Source organism: Hyaena hyaena, unplaced genomic scaffold (genome assembly GCF_003009895.1).
Source record: "Hyaena hyaena isolate Hyena2069 unplaced genomic scaffold, ASM300989v1 scaffold_526, whole genome shotgun sequence".
NCBI lineage: Eukaryota > Metazoa > Chordata > Mammalia > Carnivora > Hyaenidae > Hyaena > Hyaena hyaena.
Window position 1 is genome coordinate 643,965 of NW_024081160.1, and position 21,808 is coordinate 665,772.

General features: G+C 46.5%; 1 protein-coding gene across 1 annotated transcript in view; it reads right to left on the minus strand.

The window, feature by feature from the left end:
• Window positions 1-806: 806 nt before the first annotated feature.
• SEMA5A (semaphorin 5A) overlaps window positions 807-21,808 on the minus strand; it is a 310,846-nt gene continuing 289,844 nt past the window's right edge. Inside the window, exons 16-21 of the mRNA XM_039255468.1 lie at window positions 20,255-20,473; window positions 12,977-13,147; window positions 11,408-11,563; window positions 9,959-10,006; window positions 4,956-5,167; window positions 807-2,234 (exon numbers count right to left, since the gene is read on the minus strand). Of these exons, the coding sequence (XP_039111399.1) occupies window positions 2,115-2,234; window positions 4,956-5,167; window positions 9,959-10,006; window positions 11,408-11,563; window positions 12,977-13,147; window positions 20,255-20,473 (926 nt within the window). The 3' untranslated portion in view covers window positions 807-2,114. The remainder of the gene's footprint in view (window positions 2,235-4,955; window positions 5,168-9,958; window positions 10,007-11,407; window positions 11,564-12,976; window positions 13,148-20,254; window positions 20,474-21,808) is intronic.

Sequence of the window (21,808 nt, forward strand, 5' to 3'; positions counted from 1 at the left end):
CCAGGTCCGCAGATGCTTTCTTGAAATATTAGTATCCTCTTTCCTTGGGGAAATGAAACGACCTTTTAAGCTTAGATAACACTTGGGAGACGGATTCAAAAAACAACTATAACTTGCTTCATCGTGAGAGCAGCTTTCTTAAAGGAAAGTGATATCGCGATTTCGAAATCCAGGAACGAGGAGGAAACCACCGGACTGAATACGGGCTTTGGCTCCGCGTGTCTCACGGCAGACAAGCAACGCAGAAGAGGCAACATGAACGCCCCACTGGAAAGACCCAGAACACCATTCAGTTGCAATCTACCAGACCTCTCTGAGACCACTGCCACTTAAATTTGAATGATAGTAGGGTAGCTTCCAGAGACCAGGGTATATTGCAGTATTTTCAGTACAATGATATTCATTACTAAATAGGGGATTTTCCCCAGTGCTTTCTGGAATTATTTCTTTTACATGGGATAGGATAAAAACACAAGTCGGTGTTCTTCGATGCCCATGCTATGCATTTCGCAAAACTGGCAAAAGGAGCACGTTTTACTGACCACTTAGGCATCAGATGAACACTTTCAATCTTGCTCTTACTTTGGAAGATTATTCAGCCAACTGCCATGTATTATTTAGCAGTTGTTTAGAGTAATTTATCCTGCTTTTTGTCATTTCTGGAGACCTCTATGAATGGTATTATAACACCCTGAAATGCTTAGCAGTGATCAACGCTCAGAAAGAACCAGAAGGATCATTAAAAGCCTCACATCTCCACTTTCTTAAGATACATCTTGCAAGACTGTTGCCTCCATGCAGGGAGAAGGGGGAGGGGGGGTGGAGGAAGGCAGCACTGAGACAGAAGCCAAAGGCACCAGAACTGAATGTCTCCTCCCCACCTGACCTGGAGGCAGCCAAGGGCGGCTTGGGGAGCACTCCGCTATGTACAGCGCCGGGGTGCGGAAAGCCAGCTTTGCACGTCTGTAATGCTCTGGGAAGGGGCTGATGGCCATACGCTCGTTTTATCAGGAGACAGAAAATAGAAAGTTGCTTTTCATTAAATGTCAGGTCTTTCAATCCTTTCCGCAACATGGAAGATTAAAAAAAAAAGTTGGTTTCCATTACATTTCAGTATTTTTAATGCTTTCCCTCATTGGTGCCACGAATATTTAAGGGTTTTCTTTGTAGGGACAGAGCAGGTGTGGAGTATATCCAAGTGTTGAGCAAGTAATGGTTTTACAGATTGTCTCTTCAGGATGCTACTATGGATTGGACGGGTGGGATTCTGGGCGGGTGGGCTTCTAGGCCAGCTGCATGGCCAGGAGCTCCCAGGAGTGCTGTGAGATCCAGGAGACTGTGGCTGGCCTTGCAGCTCATCACGCAGAATGCTGGACCCTTCCTGGAGTCTGTGCGTCTGGTCTGTACACTCACCTCCACCGGGGTTTCACAGTAACTCCATCATGACCAGGGGAAGAGTGTGTCATACCTCATGACATCGCTTTGGTGGATATAAGCCAGGGTGACTCCCTGTTTGTCCCTAGGCAGGAACCATTCCAAGTCCAAACACACAAGTTGCTTCCAAGGATGCCACAGAATTATCCAGATTGGGAAGACGGGAGATCCATGGGAAATAACTATGGCCACATTCATCTTCTTCATTTTATCAAATACTTATAAACCTGACACTCCCTTATGGAGAACGGGGACTCTCAGCTGAAGTGTCTGTTTTCTTGAATTAAAACATCGTAAAGATTTATGTTTAAGAGCAGGAAGACATTCCTATTTCTAAAGACTCCTTCCCATGTGGGTGGTACATTTATTAAAAAGCTCAAGAAAACAAGTGACTTGTTAGGAAAAATGGACTGAACACAATAAAACAAAACAAAACGAAGCTTCACACCATGGCTCATTCAACAATGATCAAGCATTTAGACCAGATTTTCAAGACATCATATTTAGATCTGTGTTGCTTTTAAGGATGTCTGTTTTTGGCAGCAATGGGAAACTCGTGGCTTGAAATGCACTTGAAATGTATCCAAACTTCAACTGTGAAGCCTTGGAAACATGGGCAGTCATGGAGCACGGGCCTTGAGGAACTGGGGAATTACAAGAAGCCAAAAATATAACAGCTATTAGTACTCGTCGTAATTGTTGAGATCTGTAAAGTAGGCATTAGAATAGGTCTTCCCAGTGAGATGCGGGTTGAAGTATTTGTTTCTTTCCTCTAGGATCAAGTTGTTTTTGTTAAATGCCTGTAAAAAGGAAAATAATTGAGAGAAAGATTGAAGAATACTCCATGAGCAGTATTTCAGAAAGAGAATATTACTAATGAGGGCACGTTTATGTTAAATTTGAACTCCCTTCTAAGCCTCCTTTATTTTAAAATGTGTTTTCTCACTTACTTGCTTCCTCACGTGATTTGCCTTCCTGAAGACATGCCTCATAACTAGAATGAGGTTCGCAGTTATGGTAAATAGATTTTGAGTATTCTAAACCTTCAATAAACCTACAGCTCTAAGGACTTCAAATCCACGCTTTGAATGTTACGTCACTGTTTAAGCAGCATTCTGATGATCATGGATACGTACACGGATAAGAGATTTCAAAGGAGGTTATTTAAGTAAATGCATGAAATTTCAAATGATTTCGTGGCTTGCCATTTTCTACACTAGTGAGCATGAGATGAGAAAACAGCCATTCTGAGTTGGCCCCCGGGCATTTGCCTACATGACGACCTTGATTGGAACCAGGGTCCACATGGTCATGCAAGAACCTGAGTTTAGGGTTCCAGCCATAAGTTCCTGCTTTGCTCTTCCCAGGGCATCTGTTCAAATAACCACTTAGAGCTGAGCCTGCAAAAAGTTAGTGACATCTGTCCCAACCACCTTGTAAGTAACAGGTGCCTGCTATCCTCTCTCTGTCTCCTTCCTGCTCACTGCTGACTGGGGATGGAGGATTGCCCTTCTCTGGGCTCCTGGGATGTGTAAGTAATAAACCTTGGAACTTGACTTCCTTTGGATGAGTGTATTGAAACTTTGCCTTCAGTCAAAACAAGCCTGGGGTGTCTACTTCCCCAAAGCGGGAGCTCGGATGCCAAGGGAGCTGCCTGCCGGTCCCATGGGGGTGGGGTGGCCTGTGCCTCCTCATTCCACAGGTCACAGCACACATATGCTTAATTTAACACACTGGCTATGTGTCCCCCAACACAGGCTACTGTAGCCACTCTGACACAGAAGCCCTTCCTTATTGAGTCATTAAAGGCACCTCTACTTCCAAAATGCCAAACTATGCCAGGTGGAGGGCAAATATTGAAAGAACTGAAATAAAGATGTAGGATGGTCGGCAGAGGCCAACTGTCCAGGACTGGTCTGGGAAAGGTATCAGAAGAAAGTTCTAGAAGGATCATTAGAGCTGATCTCCTGCCCTCAGAGCAGTGAAATTTCTTATTTTCTTGAGTGGCTACTGGATCTTAAGTGAGAATGGAAGACCAGCTAACTTATCTTGAGACACTTGAAGTAACAGACAAGCTGATAGTTTGGAATCACATTTAGAGGAGCCCCATTCTTGGGTTCTGAAGGCTTGTTTGGAAGGCTCTTGCTCATAAAAGGAGCTTGTGTTCCTCCTCACACTCTGGGACCTCTGTTCTGAGATGGTGTGAGGGGTGTGTTATTAGTGCCTGGTGCTTCATTCCCAGCCCTAGCACGGGATTAGTACAAGGTGCTGAAGGGTTCTGGATCCTGGTGGTAAGCAAGGCCCATGGGTAAAAGTCAACTGGCTCTGTCTCTGGCCAAGTGCTGGAGAAGGGAGCCTCGTGGTGGGAGGGAAATAAGAGAGGACATGGTGGGTCCCAGGACGCAAGACCTTACAAACAACTTGTAAGCGCTGAAGATTCCCACGTTCCCACATGGGGAGGAGATCAAATTTCAGAGGAAATCATCATTGCAGAGAGAAGGTAACCATGTGCTCCCTAAGAATGGTAAGGGGAACCACCAACTTAACAGGAATATAAAAATGAGTATTTCCTTCATTCACATGGGTGGTGGGGCACATGGGGTGAAGTAGACAACATCTATGTCCTTCCAGTTACACCCCCGACCTCCTGTATGTTATCTCATTTAAACCTTACAAGAAAGATATGACAGTGAGTACTGCTATACCCATCTTAAAGACAAAGAAACCGAGGTTCAAAGAAGTAACTAACTTGTATTCCAAAACCTGATGCACAACGCCTCAAATAAAAACCACACTTATTTTGTCAGGCACCATTCAAGACATAGGAGAAAATGGAGCCTCAGTGATTGTGAATGACTAGCATTAAGTTTACCCAGTTGGTGACTTATGAACTCAGGTCTTTCTGGTCCAGAGCGGATACCATTTCCACTCCTTCTTCCCCAGAACCGGCCTCTATTTCTGGGTGGAACACTGAATTAATCACCCACTGGGGAAATTTAACAAGACACTTAGCCCCACACCAGTCCCCACAGCACTTTTATAGAGTGCAAAGCTGAAGAGACTTCATTGTGCACACACGTTATTTGAAGATAGTTTTTATACTAATGAGACAGTTTCTCTCAGGATACCATCTTGGTAATTCCAGCAATGGCCTGTATATTGGATTACCCAGCCCTGGTCCTCATTACCACCGCCTGGCATGTACAGGTCCTTGGCCTGGAGTTCTCTTTGACAAGACCTGTCTTTGAACACAGAAGGCACAGTGGAGGCAGAACTGGATGTTGGCCAATGACTCAATATTTCCCAGCATTTTATCCGTCGCTGTTTCTGTGTCCTATTTCTAACACAACTCCCGATATAGGACGCCATCTTGTTTTGCAGACAAAGGAAAGCTAAAAAGGCAGCCATCCTAAGGGCCCCCTGTTACCTGACCCTCCACTCTTTCACTGAAGCCAACAGCCCTGAGCCCAGCCAACAGCCCCCCGGACCCTTCTTTGCACGTCTACGTGCTGATCCCTTACCTTGATGGCCTCCACGGAGTCATATTTGTCCAGTTTGTTAATATGGTTGGTTATGCTGGTGTTGAGAGGGGCGGGAGCGACGGGATGGATGACAGTGGCATCGTGGGACTGCTGCTGGTACCGCTGGCAGTAGGTGTAGACGAGTAGTGTCAGGAGGCAGCCCAGGATGGAGCTGCTCAGCCCCACGGCGATCATGTGGAACACGTTGAACTCTGGGAAGACAGCATCAGAAGTGATGCTACTTTGGAAAAGAACACGCCACTCAACAGCTCAGCGCACTCGGATGAAGGCAGAAAAGCAAAAGGAAAGGTCCCTGACCAATTCCAAACTTAAAGAAATCACAGGACCTTCCTCTGAAATGTCGTGGCCACCAAGACATTTCCCCACAGGAGGTTCAGCTTATTTTAAGTTAGTGCTCTTATGGATCACAATTGGGTTTTTGGACCTCCCCTTGCTACACTAGCAGAAGCATTTTTTTTTTCTTTAAAGGCTTGCACAAGTCTGCTTGTCTGTTTCAAGTGTGGCATGATCTCTGGTCTATGGGGTTTCTCGACAACATGTTTTCCATGCTCCTTTTTTAAAAAATGTTTTATTTATTTTTGAGAAAGAGAGAGAGAAGGGGAGGGTCAGAGAGAGAGGGAGACACAGAATCCAAAGACAGGCTCCAGGCTCTGAGCTGGCAGTCAGCACAGAGCCTGACATGGGGCTCGAACCCACTAACCGTGAGGTCATAACCTGAGCTGAAGTCGGATGCTTAACCGACTAAGCCACCCAAGTGCCCCTCGATGCTCCTTAACAGGCAGAGGACTCCTGCCTATGGTCTGACTGTGTCCCACAAACAGAGCGAGAATGCACTTCCTGCTTCCAATTACTGCTCAAAATGACTATATATTGGAGACCTTATAAAGAAAATGGTTTACACCAAAGAAATAAAGGATTTGTGTCAAAGGAATAAAATGATCTTCTGATGGTCATGAAATGACCCTCCTTTACATATTTTTTTGTGTTAAAGTAGCATCTTTGGGTTATTTTCTTTGAGTTATGAAAACAAGATGTAGAAAAAAATGAGTGGATGTGGATTTCTGTCTCTAATAGGCGACTGGCTCGAGGGACATAAAGGTAACATAATTAACACCTTTATAATGTCTGAGAAACAACCAAAAGAAAACATAGATGTTCATCATGTGTTGGTAAAATGCTGTGCAATGAGGGTTTCAAGACATTCAGGGCATAAAGGCATCTGAGTAATGCTCGTGAGGCTGGACTTAGTGAAAATCGGGTGAAGGACAACATGACCTTATTTTCTCTATGCTGTGTTTGTGCTCTGTGGCCAACTTCTTGCCTGCGGGTTCCTGGCCTCTGTCACCTGCAGAGGGCACATCCCGAGGACTGGCTTTCAGCCACGGTGTCCCCTCCACCCACCACCAGGGGGCGCAGGGTCACCCATGCTCTTCCCAGATCTGTCCATCCTGCCCTCAAATAGGACCATTCCAATGCCTGCGAGGCACACAGCAGACACCAGGTGAGTCTCAGGGTCACAGAGAGAGGCCACCAGGCTCTCAGGGAGAGAAGGCCTGCAATTTTGTCCCCAGGCCCTGGGGTGTGTGCCCCTCAACTACTTTGGCTCCTCCCTGAGGACTTTCAGAGTCACATTCACCTCAGCTGGGTCCACATACCCTCGCTGTGCCCACATATTGACATTTCCCTCTAGGCTGTGCCCTTTGCTGCTCTGCTCCCAGATGCCGCGCTCTGGGGACCCCTGAGAGGGGAGCTGCTTGCCCAAGTGAGCACAGAGCCTGGGTTCTCTGGGCGCCACAACCCACTCTCTCCTACCTGATTTCTAATGCTGGTGTCAGTGTCTGCAGCACCAGGGGCCTGGAGAATCCAGGTGGGTGTTACTAGAATGTTCTACAGGTAATACCTATTCCCCAACATCCACCTGTTTTTTACTTCTTTATTCTTTAATCAGTGGCTTAACAAAATGGAAGCAAGTCATAAGTCTCTGGCCTCTCTTGATTTTGTCTGCAGCCTCTAGAGCAGGCCACCCCCTACCTGGGACGGCTGGACAGAGCATGGAGGGGGCTTCCCGCCACAACCACCAGAAGCATCTAACATAACGTCGAGGCTGAGCTCAAGGTAAGCAAGAGCGGATTTCACACGTGGTGTCACTGTTTTATACCTTAGCCACTGGACTCCCCAGGGTCAAGGTCATCTACAGATAAGAGTACTTCGCTGCACGACCAGCCCTTCATTATAACACATGGTGCCCTCCGTATGCAGGTGCTCCATAATCAGTTACGTGACCCGGACCTGCTGGCGCCCAGGGAAGGCTGGGCCAGCTGACATCATTATGAGGATTAGACAGTCTGTGTGTCTCATGCAAGTAAAAATAGCTAAATCGAAAAAGTTTCAACAGGCCTACATTTTTCTGCACTGGGAAAAATAGTGCCTATTGAATCTCTTTTGAATTTTCTTAGTGTGGCCCTTTCTTTGAATATGCTTCTTCTGTTGTTTCTGGTCAGTAATGTTGGAATATAAACCAACTACCCAGTTGGCTCAACTGGCTGATTTTCTGTACAAAATTTGATGGATTTTTCTTCAAATGGGAAAAAAAGACATCGGCGTTGTCTTCCTAAACATCCCCAAACAGTCTGCTAGGTCATTCCTTTTACCTCTCAGCCCTATGGTCAGGTCCATAGGATCTCTGACTTGCCTAGCCTGGTGTGTCAATGTCAATAGCCTGAAGATCTAAAAACTCAGTTCTGAATATGATAAGGCCTCTGTGATCTAATCAACAGCATTTCAAGATTGGATTCTGGGTTGGGCAGCCAGTTAGCCCAGCTGACTTGGACACACAGAAGCAGCATTTTAGGATTGGGAGTGGGCTTTGAGCCACGTTCTCCGAGGTGCTCAATGCCCCTGAAGATCTCCCTAACCCAGGGGTGGCCACGGAAAATGGTTGTTAAACCTTCAGTAGGCACAGAGGGCCGGTCAACTCTGCAGAGACATCTGCCAGCTGACCCCAGGTTCTGTCTTGGCCTCCCAGAGGACGAGAATACTCCTTCAAACCTCTGCTTCACTCTTGGCCTACGCTGCCTCCAAGGACAGCAGGTGTCCCTGGCCGGGCCCAGAGTGCCCAAGAGTATCGCTGACGAGGGCGGCTGTGGCTCCAGCCCCCCGGACACAGTCCTCCCAGACACTCACTGCCAGGACCCTCTTCCTGTGGCCGTCCAGGCTTAACGCTCACACTCAGATCACACTGCCTGGGTTCAGACTCTGGCTCCGCTGTGGACTGCCTGGTGAACTTCACCCGTGGCCTCCTCTCTCCGACTCCTACTGACCCTAATGCAGATGACAGTACCTGGCTGCTACCCCTTTCCTAGGATTTACAAAACCAAAGTCTCTAGAAACTGAGTTTTCCTCCCTCTCCTGGCAGCAAAGCAAGACCTGACCTGACCCGACCCTGTCAGGCTGCAGAATGAACGAGAACTGGAGGGGGGAACGTTTGCACCTTCACTTTGTGCACATCTCACAACAGCATCGTTAATTCACAGAACACAGCCCTCGGCACTACAGTGCGTTATGTGATGGACACTGCATGCCCCGTACCCATCTGAAACCTGATGAATGCTGGACTCCAAACCCTTCTCTATCTGCAAGGTTCTACGTTAAAAGGAACTGTGGGCTGTGGTACCTCCATGAAAACACTTTGTGAGGATCAAAGGGGACACTTCTTGCCATTTAATTCAGTGGCATATAGTGACTGATCTAAAAATATTAAAGGATATTTACAGCTATGATTATTTTTATGGGAGCTGGTATATATGTATCCTCCAGCTGGGTCCCAAGTTAGTGACTGCCAATCTGTGAACTCACTGAACTAACATAGGTCAGACACCAGACGTGCATTTCACAGGCACTGGCGTCTTTTATGATATGACTCTTGGTTCCAGAAGGGCTGGGGCTCTTTGTGTCCCCATGATAAATTCCATGTCCCTCACAAAACTCAGAGTGGGTGGTCTGTGAAGATGATTGCATGAACATATCGACGGCTAACCAAAACAGACAGAATGCAACAGATAGTGGACTCTTAATTAACAGTAAGTACATTCCTAAAACATACACACGAAGCTCTAGATTCCATCTAAACACGAAGACCAAAGCCTGCGGCTGAGCCGTCCGCCCCCACCCCCCCCCCTGCTGTGGAAAGGATTATGGTCAGAATTGGTTTTTATAGGTCACCAGCCACAGGTATGAATATGCCATCTTGGTGTGGATATTGGGTCGGTTTAGCAAAGGTGGACAGAGGGTGGGCTTTGATCAATGGACAGTCACCCTGTCCTGCTCAGATAAGTTAAACATAGAGAGTAAAGTCTAAATTTATCATGAACTGGAACCAGAGAATGTGATTTTTGTCATTCAGGTTTGCAGAAAGTTTAAAAAATACCTCTAGAGGTGTCGCTATAACCTATACCCCCTTATAATTTTGTCACTCCAGCACTCTGGAGGTTTGAGGCTGGCCACCATGTATCTGCACTGTTAACATCAACAAAATGCTAGAGTTGGGTTTTAGTCATGAAAAAGTTAGGTATAGCTGATATCAAGATCACTTGTTCATAAAGCTTCTTAGCATCCACCAACCCTCCCCCCCAGAAAAGTTTATTAAACCATAGAGCACTGGGCCCCCCTCAGAGAAGTTCTGATTCTACAGACTGAGGTGGGACCTGAGACCATGCATGCCTGTCATGTTCCGCGGTGATGCTGATGGTCCTGGTCAAGGTACTGCCCCTGAGAACCACTGATCCAGATGTCAAATATTGACCATTTGTAGTTATGCTACCAGAGTGGAAGGTGTTTGGATCAAGCGTTTCTCCAGTCTGTTTTTCTTCGCCCAAACATCATGAGAAACATATGGGAAGAGAAATGATTGGAAAATAACAGAAATCAATTAAAAACTAGTTTTAAAAAAAGTTTAAAAACATTAGTTAAAAAGAGGAACTTACCCCCACACCTCTTCTCTTCTACACTACTGGATCTTGCCACAGATACTTCTGGAAAAAAAATTAAATCATGATGGGTAAAGTGTGTTGGGAAGGAAGAAAACATTAATGATTCATTTACAAAATGTCTACATTTCGAGTTTCCTGTGAGTCCAATTTCCAAAAGTGTTGATTAACTGTTAAAAAACAAATTACATGTGTTTCTTTGTTTTAACCAACCTGAGATGCATTTGGTCAAGGTCATGTAGGTCAGGAAGGAGTGAGATTCATTATCATAGAAAGAAAAGGCTATAGTCCTTTGGGTTGAAACTAAGGCACTAACTTCAAAATAAAGGCAAGTATGTGATGATTTTCCATTACCGTATATTTTGCCAGCTGTGAGCCCCACAGCGTCTGCCTTGGTGTTTCCCTCCGAACTCTGGCTGCATCACAGCCAGTGTTGTCAAATCCCTGCAGAGGGGGACCAATCCAGTGGAGCTCGGAGAAAACTGCCATAACAAGTAAAGTCCCCATTCAGAGCTCACTCATGCTCTTTGCCATGGCAGACATAAATACACAAATAAAATGCCAATGAGGGAACAGATCCCAAGGATGTTTTAAGCCACAAGGACCAAACAGCATTTTAGAAGACCGGAAATGTGATTCTTTCCTGAATATTCACTGGGTTACAAAAATTAGCAATATGTCTATGGTTAAGAAGGAAAATGACACAAGAAACACTGCAGTTCTATACCATACATGATGGAGGTGCCTTATAAGATGAACGCTACTAATTTTCTGTAAAATATGATCACCTTTTCCATAAGTGGAAGAAAACAAGGTCATTACCTATTATTACCTTGTAAGAGGTTGCTCTCTGCTTTGGTCTACATCAGTCCTAAGGCCCCCCTGGGGACATGCACAAAATGATTTATAAGTATCTCAGACTGTGCCTACAGGGAACATGTGACAGATGATTTGCTACCATTGATAACTAAACATCGATTTCACATGGAAAAGCCTGTTGCCTCAGGGCCAGCCAGTCTCGTCTCCAAGATGAGCACCATGGTAGATTTCCATTTTCCCAAATGTATTAAGGTTGCAAAAGAATTGGCCCCTTTTCTCTGTACAAACACATGCACACAGCATGACATAAGCATTTAAGCTAATGGTAAAATAACAGAATAATTTATCTTAAATTTTTTGAGCAAAATCTCCTCCCTGTTTTATAGTCAGTAAATTGTAAAAGACGTGTGCTCAAAAAAAAAATCTTAAAAATCATGGCCTAAATTCAACCCCCACTTATCTGTAAATCTATTGTCTAATTATTTTGAAACCACAAGGGTTGACAGGATCGGCTCTGTTTCACCAAACATGACTTCTGAGGACAGATAACACTCCCACTCATGACTCATTTCCTCTCTACATGATGGGAATGATGTTGTTCACATTGATAAGTATCTCTGCTCTCACCTGGGATGAAATTGGAATCAAAGACACACGGCCGGCTCTCCGTGGTGTTTCCAGAACACTGGCTGCCCACAGGGAACAGAAGGATGCACTGGCGGGCACGGACCTGGACTCCAGACACGTCACACTCAGACCAGTCTGACCACTCCGACCAGCTCTCTGCAATGACCGGAAGGGGATGGGACAACAGTGCCCACGGAGATCGATCAACCTGGAAGTCCTGGAGCTCACATACGTTACTTTCAATTTTCATATTACATTTTTAACGGGTCTGTGTGTAAATAAGATGGACAACTAGCCTCTGACCACTCCAGGAAGTATATCACACATGGGCATGGATAAAAGGGCTGATATATCTTGATCAAAAATCAAATGTGCTTAAAACACATTTTCTAGAACCCATGTTATTTTGCTGCTTTAAAGTCATTGTATTAGACGCTCAGTAAGCTAATTCGTGAGGTCCAGCTGTGCAGACATGGTCAGTGATTAGGGGGGAGAAATCACCAGTACAGACACCATTTCCCCCCTGGCACTGCTCCCCAATGAAGACCAGCCCTCAAAGGCTTTCCTGCAAAATTCCTACAGGGCTCAGAGCTAGAGCAAGAGAAATGACAATGTGCGAATGCCTGTGTTTACTGTTGCCTGCATGCAGAAGGTCGGAGCACGCGTCTTGAGTTAAGGCCCAAAGCTGAGTGATGAAAGATCACTTCACCTCAAAGTGGAAAATTTGCTCGGATCTGTTAAATTTGCCCAGGCTTACGGATGTGTGAAAAGAGAGGAGCGACACTTATATTTTAAGTAAGGGGGGTAAAAAATAATAATAAAAAAAAAGAACTCTCAGTATTATTTGAAAAAAATTAAACACAATAAAAAGATATGTTTCTATGCAGTTTGCTTTTTTCTTCTTTTTAGATTTCAGTATCATCTTTGGATTATAGGGGAGGTTTGGAAATCAAACATGTGCTTTGGTTCACTGTAAAGAGATGACATTTTTCCTCAAAAATGTATCAAGCGCCAGATTTGGGGATGACTGAGACTCTGGTTTCTAGGCACTTTTCTGTATAAATGGAACCTTCCAGAAAGACCTGCAGGAGCAAGTTAACAACAAAAAGGATGAGCATTTCAATGTCAAAGTTAGACTCAGAGGAGAGCGTCTCATTCATTCCTAATGGGCCTGTTGGTTGTGGAGGCTTTTGCAGCGCATCCAGTGGGCACCTGTGCTGGCCAGCCTTGGAGCCTGCCTGCCCCGTCCCCCACACCTGAGGCCGAGTCCTTCACAAGGGCTCTCCTTGCTCCCCACTCTGATTTTCAGGTCCCACTACCAGGTTAAAATCTTTTAATGATACATGGTGATAACCAGCTTCTGTTACGAGCTGTGACACTATGACACGGTGGCAGCTATCTGAATGCAGGACAGTGTGGTGTGTGTCCCTTCAAGGAGAATAGCAAGGGACTGAGGTGTCCCTCTTTCAGTATTTGCCGTCATGAGCTACCGTCAATTTCACCGTTTCTAAATCAATCGAGGCAAGAGGCGAGTCTGCCCAGAGTCGTGGAACCTTCCAGGCCGCTCACCGGGGCAGGGCTGCGTGTTGCAGAGAGCCTCCTCCGTATGTAGCCCCAGGCAGATGTCTCCTCCGTAGGCCGGCGCTGGGTTTGTGCACGAGCGGGTCCTCATGTAGTGTCCACCGCCACAGGTCGCCGAGCACTTTGACCAGGGGGACCAGCAAGACCACACGCCATCCACTGGGAAGGGACACAAAGGCCTATCACTGCTGAACTCCTCGCCTGACCAGCCTGACGCGGCTGCAGATGGGGCGTGCACCGCGGGAAGGCATCTGCGCACCCCCGACCGCTCCCAGGGCTGCCCGGCCTCTTCCTCCTGGCAAAGAAACCACTTTTGCGTATTTCTCCCTCTGCTTTCTCAGTTCCTCTTACCTGCTCTTTCGGGCAGTATTTCCAAGCATATAATATGCAAGCATGTAGACAGCTGGGCAGTGCTATGTATGTAATACCAAGTCCCTGTTCTGGGAAGGACCATGAACCACCTTCTGTGGTCATGACCGGGGAGGCCAGTGAGCGCTCACGTTTGCTAACCACAGAGTCGACCGACAGCCGAGGATCAGCAGCCGCAGACACAGGCTTCCTTACTAACTGCGTTATGACGTGCTCGTGACAGCGGGATAGAGAAAAGCTAACGGGTCCTGGCAGGAACTGTGAAGGATGCTTCTAGATGGGGGCACCCAGCAACCGAACTAAGCATAAACCATGTGGACTTGGGACAGGAGACTAAAGACAGGAATCCTAGGATCTGCAGCCAGACTTCAGATGATAACGCAGGTGAGTTTTCCAGCATGACCACGAGCCACAACTGGCCCCATGTCTGCAGGTAGCTCAGAGCATGACTTGTCCTCCCCAGGCTGGGCTCCTGATGCCTGGGCCCGGGCCTCCGGAACGGAGGAGGCAGCGGCCCGCCTCCTTGGGGACCTCAGGGCTCTCGCCTTGCGTTGGCTGCTGTGGCTAACACACCTCACCTGGCTTCGGTCTGTGACACTGTCCTATCTGACCCGCTGTTTCCTAATTCCTGAAGGATCTCCCTCCTGCCAGGCAGCCCCAGTTTTTTCTGAGTCGCACAGTAAAGCTGTGAGACTTTGTGAACCGGCTAAGGCCATGACTGTCACCAGTGGGCAGAAACAACCATAACCACAGCTAACTAAAAAGCTGATGACAGATTCACTATGACCACATGTAGAGGGTTTCATAGGTCACGTTCTCTGTATCCTAAAGAAGAAAAAACAAAACAAAAAACCAAGCAAACAAACAGAAGCTACCATGAAAAGCAACGCCAGCATCATTCAGGACCCATGGTTGTTTTGGCTACAATCACATTGTTTGTGTTTTAATACACCCACCATGATTTAATATGTCTTTATGGAGTAATATTTTTCTTTAGATACAGGCATAGGTAAAATTTTTTTTTGAGAAACATAAGAGGAATTTCATTAAAAAAATTTTTTTTAGTTTATTTTTGAGAGACAGAGCATGAGGGGATGAGTGGCAGAGAGAGAGAGAGGGAGACACAGAAGCTGAAGCAGGCTCCAGGCTCTGAGCTGTCTGCACAGAGCACGACACAGGGCTTGAACCCACGAACCATGAGATCATGACCTGAGCTGCAGCTGAACACTTAACAGACTGAGCCACCCAGGCGCCCCATGTTTCTCATGATAGACCTGCTGGCCAATGGGCAACAGGTATATGAAACAATGTTCCAGATCACTAATTATCAGGGAAATGCAATTCAAAACCACAGTAAGACCTCACCTCACCCCTGCCAGGATGGAGTTGATAAAAAGGATGACAAGTAGATAATGATGTGCGTGAGGACATAGAGAAATTAGAACCCTTGCACCCTGTTGGTGCAAACGCAAACTGGTGCAGCCACAGGGGAAAGCACCATGGTGGTTCCTCAAAAAATGAAAACCAAGCTACTGTGTGTCCCGCTTCTGGGCAGAGCTACCCGAAAGGATTGACACCAAGATATCTAAAAGATACCTGCATTCCCCTGTCCACTGAACATTATTCACAATTCTTGTGGCTTGTGGCTATTCCACGAGGCAACAATGCGTTGCTGTGGCGCGCTGAGTCCATAGTTAGCAGGACTGCCTTGTGCGGTCTGACCAGCACTCCATTAACAGTACAGTCATTTAATAAAGACTTGTTACGCCTTTGTTATCTCATGTGGGTGGCTCTCGTGTGAAATATTCTTACCACAATAAAAAAACTAAGAGGTTAAACATTTTAAAAACAAACCAAAGATTAAGTGCTTTCAATCACAATCATTTTATAATCATGCAGGATCTAACGGTTACACATACCAGGGAGTCGATGAGCTCCTAAGTACAACCTACATTGTGTTATTTCAAATAGTATTCGCTCCTATAACATGTCAACCAATATGCTAAATATCATCAGATCTCATCTAATAAATGCTGTGCACCCCATACACACCAACTGTCCTCTGGGTATCGTGAAAATCTCCCCTGGTACGGGACTGTTTGCTGTTTGATAGAGAGAATGTCGTTCTTGCTCGAAATGTGAACAGTTTGGGGGAACATTTGTAACAGAACCCAGTTGCTAGAGCATTCCCACTTGTCAGTTTAAGCCACAAGATCACATCGAACCTCTACCACTTGCCATTACAACTGCATTGCCTTGAGGGATAGTTAAGAGTTGGGCAAATAGATGCTTCCTGTACAAAGGGAAATCAAAGGAAAATCCCAGCCACTTCATTCCATCAGGTAGTTGCCCTGGTCTGTCACTGTCCAATGCCCCCAGACCAATTCGACCCTGCCCCTGGCTTCCCACCATCTCAGCCTCGTGCTGACATTACAGATCTCAACCTTCTGCTGGGAGCAGTGACTCGGGTTAAGGGGGATGGTGCTTTGTACTGGATGAAAAATGATACTGAGTATTGAAATGCCATTTCATATTAGGAAGGCTCACATATTTCCAAAATAGAAATTACAGAGTATTAAAGAACTCCACGACGTAGCCTTCGCTGCCAGGGATCATGCAGAACCTGGTTCGGAAACAGGAACTTGGAAGCCAAGAAAATCGCAGAAACATAGCCACCCTGCTAGGCATGCGCGCCGGGGAAACTGGGCCCGGCTGAGCGCATGACATCTTCCTTTTCTGCTATACAAACTTGGCTGGCCTAACAAAACAACTATACTAGTGGAAATAATAACTCGCTCACTATTGCCCCTTGTCCTCACCACCAGCATGGGGGGTATTCTAGAAATGTAGGACTGAAGTGCAGAGGGGTTAGGGGACAGAGGGAATGCGTGGGGAGTGGGCCTGGTGGGCTGAGCCCAGGACCGGGCACAAAGTAGGGTTTCCTGTAACTCCTGTCCTGTTGCTAAAACTCCTGTGGGAATCTCCTCCTGGCCAAGAAAGGCCAGCTCATTGGCAGATCAGACAAATATATGAAAGCTCAGATGCCACATTTTTTGCAAGGAGCAAAGCAATTAATTATAGGGAACTAATTTTAAGCAAATGAGATGTAAAGATTATGTAAACTTCATAGAAGAGGATGACAATTCGTGTTCTAGCTGAATCTTCCACCCACTACGTAAGAATGGTGGTCACAGGAAGTACAATTACTAGTGATCTAAAGAGCAGAGCAAAATGAAATGATTAACGTCTGAGTGTCAGGCATCCTGTGGGCTGTCGGAGACATAAAGCCCTATATTTATAGTTCTCCAGGACGTGGGCGCGTTTGACATTAATTTTTCAGTGTCCTGACTGGAGCCACACAGGTCTTCACAGTAGGACTGCTGTGCTCTGGGCTCCTCCAGGGACCCCTGGGCAGAAGTTTCTTGCACTAGCTGCCCTTACTCCAATCCTCAGGGCTCCTTCTGGACAGAAGTTATGTCTCATGATCCTTTTGTGTCATCTGCGCTTTACAGAACAAAGCGTAGGTTCAAGGACTTCATGAAGAGAAAGGCACAGTGTTCTCAGCTCATCATGGTGTCTAACACATTATCTATAAAACACACATCCGCCCCAACTCATCATTTTGATACAGAGTCTGCCCTTCCATTAGATTCTCACTCAGTGTCCCTCCTCCCTCATCCTTATGGTTTTCATAAATATACATCAAATCTTATTTGAATATGAATAGCGCTTAGTAACAAAGAACTACCTGTTGACTCCACGAATCCTTAGCTCTGAAATAAACATGGGTTGACAAAAGGAGTGAAGAAAGACCAAGATATTTCTCAGTGTTGGAGGAAAATTACGTAGGTGAAGTTACTACCAGATCAACCCACACAAGGGGAGAAAGGATCATTGCAACATGATCTCGACTCTATAACCTTATTGCAGTTTATTATATAAACTGGAATTGGGAGATCAAAATTTTCACTAACTGATGTAAAGGATTTTCCATTCATCTAGCCTTTGATTTTCAAATTTAATCATAATGAGAAAACTTATTTTTAAATAAGATATAGTGCTCATTTGTAGCTGTTCTTTATGGACCCAATAGAACTAAGGAGGAGTAAATTCACAGGGAGGAGAGTGTCCTAAATGAGGTAAAAATAGCTGGATGTGCAGCTTGGCACCAACATTTCTGAGTGCTTCCAACCCCTCCTTGCCAAGTTCCATCCTATCGTGTGTTTAGGAATTTTCTAGAAGGTGGGAGAGAGGATGGACATTTGCCCAACTCAGTCCCCCCTGAACTTCCTCATTCCCAAGTGGAAAGTCACAGAAGCCCCTCTGAATAATTCCACAACCCTCTGGAATTTTGGCTTTCAGAAAGAAAATGAGGATGGAGCTATTTCAAGACATTAAGGTTATGTATACAAGATACTGGCTTGACCATCAAATTGACTAAAATAAAAACAGCCCCCAAGTCATGTTAAGGGATGTCTCTGAGACGAGTCTGAACCTTACACTCAAGGACCAAAGTGGCATCCAAACATTTGCAAGCTTGTTGACAGTGATGAGTGCTCGTGTCTGGATCCTGGGGAGGCGTGGGTGGACGGAGGCATCCTGGCATTCCCTTGTCGCCCTCCCTGTTCAGTTTATAACACGGATCCTGATCTAATGATGTCACCAACGAACACTCTCCCAGCTCTGAGAAGGAATCCTACTCTCTGTGCTGGGGCCGTGGGAAAGAACTGGCTCCGTGACCTTTCCCACCCCCTCAGCATCACTTAGTTGGGAGAGCTGAGTGGCTGAAGGGAAAAGTCTCTGGACGCTGGAGAAATACAAGCAGAGACAGCCCAAGAGCAGTGGAACAGCCATAGGAACAAGGGCATTATTGGGATTCTCAGCTATAATGCTGAGAACTATGTATTTTCAGTTTAATGTACATTTATTCAACCAGCCATTCAACTATCTATCCATCTACCAATTCATCCACCACCCATCCATCTATCAGCCCTTCACCTATCTGTTCATCTGCCAATCCACCCATCACCCATTCACCCTCCCGCCTATCCACCCATCCACCATCTATCCATTATTCATCGATCCATCCACCCACCTATCTATCCAACGCCAATTCACCCAGCACCCATTCATCATCTATCCATCCATTTATTCGTCCAGTCATCCATCCAACAAGTGTTCATTGAACACTGCTGGGAGCCGGTTCCTTGCTTAAGGAACTTAGAAACTTATTTGTACCTGCCGAAAAAGATGCTATGCTTGCAGCCTTCTGTACTTTGGAAGGCACTGTACCTGGTGTTTGGAAAGGGCCCTCCCCCACCCCATTTCTGCTTGTCTAGTTGGCCACCTCCTCTCTGTACCCTCAGGTCCCAGTTCAGGGGCCACCTGATCGGTTTGCCGCCATGATTCCAGCTCAATGGGTCCTTGGCTGATGTCGTCACTACATCTTGCCACACGCCCAATAACCAGTGACCATAATGGGTTGACATTATTCCCAGGGTGCCTCCTCACTGAACTCTAGGTTCCTTTCTGCCCTGGACCATATCACTGTGCCCACAGGGAATCCTGTGGATGGTGCACATGGATAGGTGGGCTGTCCAGAAATGTTTGCTGACACAGTTGAAGGAAGGAAGGAAGGAAGGAAGAAAGGAAGGAAGGAAGGAAGGAAGGAAGGAAGGAAGGAAGGAAGGAGGGAGGGAAGGAGGGAAGGAAAGAAGACCAAGTAACTATGGGCTTGTTTTCTAATCGTTCTATGAATGATCACTGAGAGCTGTTTTGCAGGTGCTAGACTTATGCTGGGAGCCGGGGACAACGCAGGGAGCAGGTCTGTCACAAAAGTCCCTGCTGTCCTGGAGCCTTCACTCAATAGAGCCAAAGGCAACACACACAGCCCAGACAGTGCCCGAGTGGCCGTGTGGCGTCGACAACAGACTCTGACCATGGGAGCATCAGCTGCAAGCAAGTCAGGTGCTGGAGCCACATCCTGAGCTGCGGCAGGGGGGACACAGAGAGGCTGGAGCAGGGACTACGACAGACGGTGCTCAGAGCCGTGTCTGCACACGGCATCCTGTCTGGGAGGACGGAGGCTCTTTAAGCTCATTTGTTAACCCCGTGATTGCTTCGTTTGGGAGTTGGTGGAATGAGACACCAGATCTCAGGACGCAGACAACACAGCTTCTGTCGGCCTCTGGGGAGGAAGAGTATGTTTAGAGAACTGAACTCAGCTCAAAGTGGAGGGCTGCTGACCGAGGACATGAGCGGCTGGTTGTCTGCCACCTGGTGGGTCATTCTTGATACCCGTCGCCCTGGGGGAGGAGTCTGTGGTATGAAGAGGAGGTGGGCGGCCCCAGGACTGCTGGGCGCATCAGTTTGGGAGGAGGCCAGCCTCCAGTTTCGAAGACATAACATATCTCTCTAAGCCACGAGGGCCGACTTCTCCATCAGGCACGAGGCCTAGGGCCCAGGACCTTTGTTGGGGCTCATGTGAATGTTTTAGTTGCATTTAAATAAGGAGACATAGGGGCGCCTGGGTGGCCCAGTCACTTAAGCATCTCTTGGTCTGGGCTTCGGTCATGGTCTCATGGTCAGCTCTGCGAGGACGGCTCAGAGCCTGCTTGGGATTCCCTCTTCCTCTCTCTCTGCCCCCGTGCTCCCACGCTCTTTCTCTCTCTCAAAATAAATAAATAAACATTTAAAAAAACCAGAAATAAATGAATATAATCCAGCCTAGGTTATATTTGTCTTTATACCACTGCGGTTCGAAAATATAAGCTGTGATTTTTACATAGGTATCGTCTCAAGCATAAAACTGGGGAAACTGAGCAAGCCTCCTAAACCAGAAGGTCTTCAAAGGCCCTCGATCTTTCAGACGTTTTCCAGATGACTCAACCCACTCACCTGGGCAGGGCAGAATGTTGCATTCCTGGTATTCCAGGGAAGGACCCAGGCAAGGCAAGCCCCCATACTTGGGCTCGGGGTTGTTGCAAACCCGCTTCCGGTGCCGGATGCCCCTGCTGCAGTCGCGGCTGCACTGGGACCACGACGTCCAGGCTGACCAGGCCCCGTTGACGGTGTGGGCTGAGTATCTCCCGGCACGCAGGAAATCACCAGAAAGGCCTGCCAAAGAAATGACCCAAGTGTGATTTTATTAGACGTCCTTAGAGGAAGCACAGTGCAAACTAACTTTCATTCTGCATCAGCTGCCTGCTTCGTTTCTAGAACTACAGTCTCCAAATCGGCTGAATACTTTTTAAGCTGCAAAAGCCAAACAACTGCAGGCAAATGATAATCACCAATCACTCAAATTTCTTCCTCTGCGGCTGCTATTATAGAGGATGCAGCTGAGAACTAGGTTTGTAAACGTGGTGACTTCCTTACACAAGGAACAGGCCTTGGGTTCCGTGGGTCACTTATTTTCCTGAGAAACTTCTTCCCAAAAAAACACCACTTTCTCACTTCCTGCGGGAATGCTGCAACAAAACTGGGCTGTCTGGGTCGAGGAGATCCTCACCACTGGGGACATCCATTTGGAGAAATGGAAGCATGATTCAGACATGTTACTAAACCCATTCCTTTATCCGTGAGCCTTTCCCAAGTGAATTAATGCTGGTGAAGGTTCCAGAGTTAATTCGGAGTTAATTGCTTCACAGGCCACGGAGACATGGGTCTGTTCAAGAACCATGCAAGGGGCGGAGCTCGTGACCGGGAACTGAACACATCCGTGAATGAGCTTGCCCAGTGGCCACGCTCCCACGAGGTTCAGCCCACACTTACCAGCAAGTGTGTTTCCCTAGGGACAAATGTGGTGCTAAGAGCAGTATAGCAGTGAGAAAATGTCTAGTGTTAGGAACGGGCTCTGACTGTGTACCGTGTCTGCTCTGCTCTGAGCACTCTGCACTGGGGAAGTCATTCAGTTAGGCACACTCAAAACTCCTGTTGGCTTTGGTGAAAATGGCTGCTCGCTTACAATATTAAAAATATTCAGTAATTCTCTCAGATGCTGGCAATGTGAAGCGGGTTTTAACTAAAACTCTGAGGACGCCACGAAGTTCCTGAAAGGTGTGACAAGGAAAATGTACTAACAGTATTAACAGCTTGCTGCCAAGCTCTTCTGTTGTTAAGAACTCTGGCTCTGAAACCTAGGTAGGAGGCTCTTTTGAGAAAATGGATCAGAAATGTCTTTCTGTGATAAGCCGTCGCTCTGAGGTTAATCAATACAGAAAAAACTATGCACAAACAAGCCTCATTTTGGGCGGTCAGAGGCAAAGAAGTCCAATATTGTATTTTCAAGATGTCAATACCCAAATGTGTAGATGGTCATTAGAACCGGAAGCCCCGAAGACACAAGGCAGGTGAAGTACTTTTTAAGCCTTGCCCAGGATATACTTTTAGAGGAAATATGGGGTATCTTTTGTAAATGTGTATCAAACTTGCTTTTAGTTTATATTATCA